Genomic DNA, 6,198 nt, shown 5'->3' on the forward strand with positions numbered 1-6,198 from the left:
AAATGCACAGATAATTTCAAAATGCTTTTCTGTCGGTAACATGTCAATATTTGTACTGATTGGCCATCAGAAGTTCAGAGTTCGATAGATACATACATTTTTTTGATCCCATCATTTGAAATCCAATGATATTCTATCATGAAAGACTCAGAATAAGTATTCACATTTAGTTACTGAAGCCAGTTACCTTTTTTGTTGAATACGATTCCAACTGAAAAAAGTGATACATTTGTCAAAGTAAAGTTCTGAAATTGATACACATTTGATTTACTTTTTACAGGCTTTGTCTATAAAGCCCCCCCCTCATTTCTGTGTTTCTAAACTATCGTTTAAAGGAATATAACATTTGCCAAAAGCTAGAGATGTTGAGCTATGACTTTAAAGGAAACTTATAAAGGAAAAGGACAGCAAGGTGAATTACTTATGTGACCAAAGAATCCTGCCACTTCGAAGCTCAACACAAAACACAACTAAATACGTCTGACCTACACACATGCCCTGATGGCCTCTCTGAGGTGCATGTACAAATTCACTGCCTGATATGGATCTGTTGCTAGAGTGAGATTGGACTCAGCCATAAAGAGGTTGCATAGTTCATATAGATCTGGATCACACGGTTTGGTCTGGCGAAAGATACATTCATTTTTGCACAGTTGAAAATCATAAGCTTCAATTGGGGAAAGGAAGTCTCTTGTCCCATAGAGTTCGGGGGACGTAAGCGCCGCGGAACGGCTGCGCCGCGGTCACCGCTGATCGCTGCCAGCCTGCAACTCTAATCGCGTGATTAGAGTTGCAGTCCCCGCTGGGGACGTTAAGGTTTTTCGATGGCCTGATGGTGTGTGTGTTCCAGGCCTGTCCAGTGTCATCCAACTCATCCTGTTAAAAGCAAGAACATAAAAACAGTAAATACATTAAGGAAGAACTATAAATGCATATCCAGGGCTGTTTGCTTATTTTTTTTAAGTGGTAGCACTGGTGCCAGCAAGCACAAAAATTCAGTAGCATAAAAATTAATTTTGTAGCACAGTGTGAACTTGCATAACCATAACCCTTGCATTTCACTCTAATTACCTTTGAGCATGTCATCTTGGTCCATTGGCCCATAGAACAATAATATTAATATCTATATCTGTATATTGTTTATCTATACACATAATTATCATAATAATGATAAACATTTTTAGAACATTTCCTTTTAATTAAAACCAAACTTTATATATTGAACACAGCCCATTCAATTAATTAGTATACATATCTCTACAATCTAGGATAAATTAAATAGGTTGTTGTGAATGTTTTTGGAGTTTTTCTTCCATGGCTTATTAAAAAATGTGTCTATATAGGCTACTGTTGACTGCTCTCAGCTCTCTGCAGCTGAAGGACAAGATGTGTCCAGCCAAAGTGGCGGGTGGACTCAATAACTTAAGACTACTTTTCCCAGTTTGGCGAGTGTTAATTTTGAGCCCTCTAAGCAGTGTTGTGCATCACTTATGGAAGTAAATCTGTGCCATCGGATTTTGAAAATAAAAACCCATTGAATTCTAAGCACTGAATATTTATGCATTGAAATAACGTAACTCAAAATAAAATGTTTGTATCATTGGATATTTTGAATAATTATTAGCTATTGCATATATAAACCCACACATGCATAATCCCATTCACAAATATATACATGTTTTAACAATACTTGCTACACTTTTGTAGTTGATGTTATTTATTTAGTTTAATTGATTATTTATGTTTTTTCTTGAAGTGCTATTTTTTTTTACATTACATACATTGCACATACTGCACCCCTGAAATCTTCAATATATACGTTATAAAACAATGTACATGGGGTGAATAGTGGTGTAAAATAACGTGATTCTGCAGTGGGAGCATTATTTGATAGAGCCAATTGGTCTATCCACATACTGTGCAACGTGCGATGGTACAGTAGGTCAGGGTTAGCATGAAGGAGGCAACATGCGAGATTCTCCTCACGGTACTTTTAGTATACTATAGCTTTTGACCATACCACGCCAGGTCTCCAGGGCACTATATATATTTAACACACAGGTGGAAAGTCCGGGATTCCTGCCTACAACAAATCAGTAACTAAATATCTCATATTAAAAAGGGAGACTTCGATCGTATACTGCTGTTTATTCTAGCCGAGCGAAAGAGCACGCACTTCTTCACTCCACGTTATCTCGTATATCCAAACAAAAGAGGGAGGCGCTACATATTATAAACCTGACTGTTACTGTACCCCTGAAATTTTCAATAAAGACGTTATAAACCAGCATCAAAATATGCCCGTTGACTTGCGCTAGCCTAGCTAGCCTAGTCTCCAATGATAAAGAACACCAAGGCTAACTTGGGAATCAGGCCCTATGTCCAAAATTCCGAACTACCCCGTCCGTTAGTATTGTCCATTGCTGAATCTTACAGAAACAACCCATACGAATGGCATATATATATAAGAAAATGTACTCACCGAAGCACTATTACTGCTGCTGTTGCCGTTGGACATGGCTAAATCTGTTTTGCCTTCCCGCGTGAGAGAGTCAGGTATCCAACGACGCGCACACTCGTTTGACCACGATCTAGCATCTAGGATCGATTGCTCATTCTTGGATACCCGGATGTTAACACTGAATTTCGTACACTGAATTTTGATGGTGACTTTGGCGGACTGAATTTTTGGACGTTGAAAATATTTGAGTTGAATATTTTAACGTTGAATATTTTAACGTTGAATTTTTTAACATTGAAAAATAAAGGTGAATATGATATATTGAAAATGTAAAGAGTTAAATTCAGAGGCAAAAAATTCAGATAGGTTATTTCAATGCATAAATATTCAGTGCTTATAATTCAATGTGTTTTTATTTTCAAAACCCGATGGCACAGATTTACTTCCATATTGTTGCTGTCTTGCTGTTGGTGCAATACAATGTAGAGTTTTGTTGTTTGTTTTCGGGCTGGTTTGCTAAAGAAGCTAATGTAGCTGTCAGCTAACAATGAACAACTGCTAGCAAACTTCATGACACAATCACAAAGACGAACAGGAACACTATGAATGCTCCGAGACCGGAAACGTCAAAAGTCCAACTCGGAAGGCTGGCGTCCGAGGATTCAGGAACACACCATTATGTATTTATGCCTATTTATCTGTAATTTTACAATTATTTAATCATTTAGCTTACAACAATAATCAGGCCAACTTTAGATATTATATTTTTATCAATTTCAGCAATATTCCACATTTTACTGTTGATTACATTTTTAATAACAGATTCCACGATTCTGTCCGATGCGGAAATCATAGGGCTCTCTTCAATCCCCAGCCCACTTTTCTATCTTGCTAAAGTCTTCATGCAACTATTGTTCTGTAAATACTTGGGTCGTGGAACGGGTTTCAGGATTGATGGTGCTTACTTTATCAATTGGGAAAAATATAGGGGCCATTCATATGTTGAAGTTCACTACTACAGGACAACAGGAGATGCGGCTCACACCCATCCCAACCCCATCTCCCTATCATGCTCTATCATAAAACAGTGTTTTTATTTTTGATAAGCCATGAGCAATATACCATGTTGACGAACAAGCTCATCTTTGTTTTTATTGGATTGATGTATACACAGTATATCAAAGTCGTGTATTTGGACTGTTAAACTGTTACTGTCTAGTTATAAAACTGTGTTTTTATTCTTAATGATATTCCTACAGTAGAATTCATTAGATTGGTTAGGGAGGCATATTATGGTTTGTGTCGTGGTCGCTGCATTGGTGACCCCCACTGGTTGGTCGGGGCTCCAACCCTCCCCCCACACCAGGCCGTGAAAAAGATATTTAAAAAATGCGTACCGGGCCTCAGTAATAAAAAGGTTAAGGAACCCTGACCTAGGGGACTTCCAGACAGGGACACAGGGTGGTGATGTTAGTGAGGTCCCCCCTTCACTGGAAAGCGTCTTTGAGTGTCTAGAAAAGCGCTATATAAATTCAATCCATTATTATTATTATTATGATGTTGAAAGACCGGTTCATTGTAATGGTTTGTTGAAAATGCTACATGATCTGGTGCGCCATAGGGATCTCTCCCTGAGTGTGTGTGGAGATTGCTGGTTATGTTACACACCTTTAAGAGGTGTGTAACCCGACACTCAATGTAGATCATGTGTGCAGCCCCCAGCCCCAGAGTCCAATCAGACTCAGCCGGTGAGGCTGCTTCAACCAGCCATCACCAACACACTCCCACAGTCAGGGATTCCTTGAAAAAGAGGCTAAAGGTCTAAATGGGACTCACCTGGATAAATAAAGGTTAAATAAAATAATAAAATAGATGGACCAATTGAGGCAAAGTAAATGATGAGTTTGCTATGAAAGGAGCTGTGTCCTCAACAGGTTTACAACAGGTTGTGTAAGTTGTTTTGACTTGTCATTAACATAGTATGTGTGGATAGTATATAATGGTCCATAGATAGGAAAGATGCCAACTAATTATGTGACTGTGTGTGTGTGTGTGTGTGTGTGTGTGTGTGTGTGTGTGTGTGTGTGTGTGTGTGTGTGTGTGTGTGTGTGTGTGTGTGTGTGTGTGTGTGTGTTGGTGAAAGGGGGGGGAGTTACCCCTTTCATAAGGAGGCGTAGACTATATTATATAATGATGACAAAATGGCCATAAAATCTGCAACTTACACAACCGGTTGTCAGTATAAAACCCCCCTTTGCAGCAGACGAGCAGTCTGACTGTTGATTGTCGCTAAAGAGAGAGTTCAGTTCAAGGTTTGTCAGAATATCAACACCTTTTTGTTGTATTATAGCACTTTCTCCAAGTTCCTGTATCTCCACTTTGTATCAATGTGAATATCATATACTTACTTTACTTATGCTGTTTTAATTGATTGTATCAGAAACATCTGCAAACGCATGTCAATCATATTCAATCCATATCTTAGTCTTTGGTTTGTTCTGATGATATCGTGGTTGCAGTGGTTCCCTGACATCTCTCTGCCTCTTTTGTAGTCATCGATGATGGGAGAACACCAGGGTTCCCTTGTGCTGGCCATCCTGTCGTCCATCCTCCTCTTTGTCATCACGCTGGTGTTCAATGGACTGGCGGGACCTGGAATATGTATGTTGATCTTCGCTCTTTGATTGCTGGAAGATCAGTATATTGCAGACATTTACTAGGAATTTTATCACCCTGTCGTGCCTGATGAAGTCCCTTTCTGTCAAACAAACCAGATCCATTTCTTGGGACAACGGCCAACATATCAGGGGAGTATGAGACGGAGATCACGCCTGCAGGCTGGACCTTCGCCATCTGGTCTCTTATATACGTGTGGCTGGTCCTCATGTTCGTCTACATCCTCTCCGGCTGCTGCAGGAAGTAAGATCCATTGAGGTTCATAATTGCCAAGCCACCCAACGATGTGTTTACACAAAACTGCATCAAAAGCCTTGTATTCATGTTTCTACACATATAGTGTATTTGGTGTAGCAAATTTGTGTACCTTGCCCAAGAACCCATGTATGCTGTAAATCCCTTCGGATTAAAGTATCTGCTAAAGGTCCAATGTTTCATAATAATAACCAGGCAGCTGTTTAGGGTGCAGAAAAGTCTAAGTAATATGCTGTGGTCCCCTGTGTGTTTCAGAAACTCCTACGGCTATGTGTACTGCAGTCCTCCTGTCCTTTCACATGGCTTTTTCATGGCATGGTGCATGAACATGGGCTTGAACACTGCATGGCTGTTTCTGTGGGATAAAAGGTAAAGAAAAGCTGCTAGTGAGTGGTGAATTGGGTTCTGCCCATCCTGATGAATGCATTGTCATTACACTTCCATAACAATACGTTCATATCTATTTTATTAATATAAAGAATAAACCTGGTCAGAGTTCTCCTACAGTGATTCTGCTATTACTTTAATGGATACATTAAACACAGAGATGAATTAGAATAATTTATTTTCATGTGTGTTTCACCAGCTTGATGATCGTTGCCGCTGTGTTCCTTCTCCTGATTGCCGGCTCAAACTACATCATGATCTCCTTCGCCTGCCGCGGTCTCCATGTTCACGGCGCGTGGCTCAGCAAATATCACAGACTCGATCTTTGGCTGCACCGTGTGTGTGTGAGTAAACCTAAACGACCGCATTGACTGACCTTGCCTTTTAAATTGCATTTATTTAGCTGAACCATTTTACAA

The 6,198-nt window shown here is 39.6% G+C and overlaps 1 protein-coding gene across 1 annotated transcript in view; it reads left to right on the top strand.

Moving 5' to 3' along the window:
• The first annotated feature begins 2,919 nt into the window (after positions 1 to 2,919).
• si:ch211-161h7.5 (uncharacterized) overlaps positions 2,920 to 6,198 on the top strand; it is a 3,947-nt gene continuing 668 nt past the window's right edge. Inside the window, exons 1-5 of the mRNA XM_056584740.1 lie at positions 2,920 to 3,141; positions 5,014 to 5,122; positions 5,236 to 5,380; positions 5,648 to 5,761; positions 5,979 to 6,115. Of these exons, the coding sequence (XP_056440715.1) occupies positions 3,064 to 3,141; positions 5,014 to 5,122; positions 5,236 to 5,380; positions 5,648 to 5,761; positions 5,979 to 6,115 (583 nt within the window). The 5' untranslated portion in view covers positions 2,920 to 3,063. The remainder of the gene's footprint in view (positions 3,142 to 5,013; positions 5,123 to 5,235; positions 5,381 to 5,647; positions 5,762 to 5,978; positions 6,116 to 6,198) is intronic.

This window comes from Gadus chalcogrammus, chromosome 23 (genome assembly GCF_026213295.1).
Source record: "Gadus chalcogrammus isolate NIFS_2021 chromosome 23, NIFS_Gcha_1.0, whole genome shotgun sequence".
In the NCBI taxonomy this organism is placed as follows: domain Eukaryota; kingdom Metazoa; phylum Chordata; class Actinopteri; order Gadiformes; family Gadidae; genus Gadus; species Gadus chalcogrammus.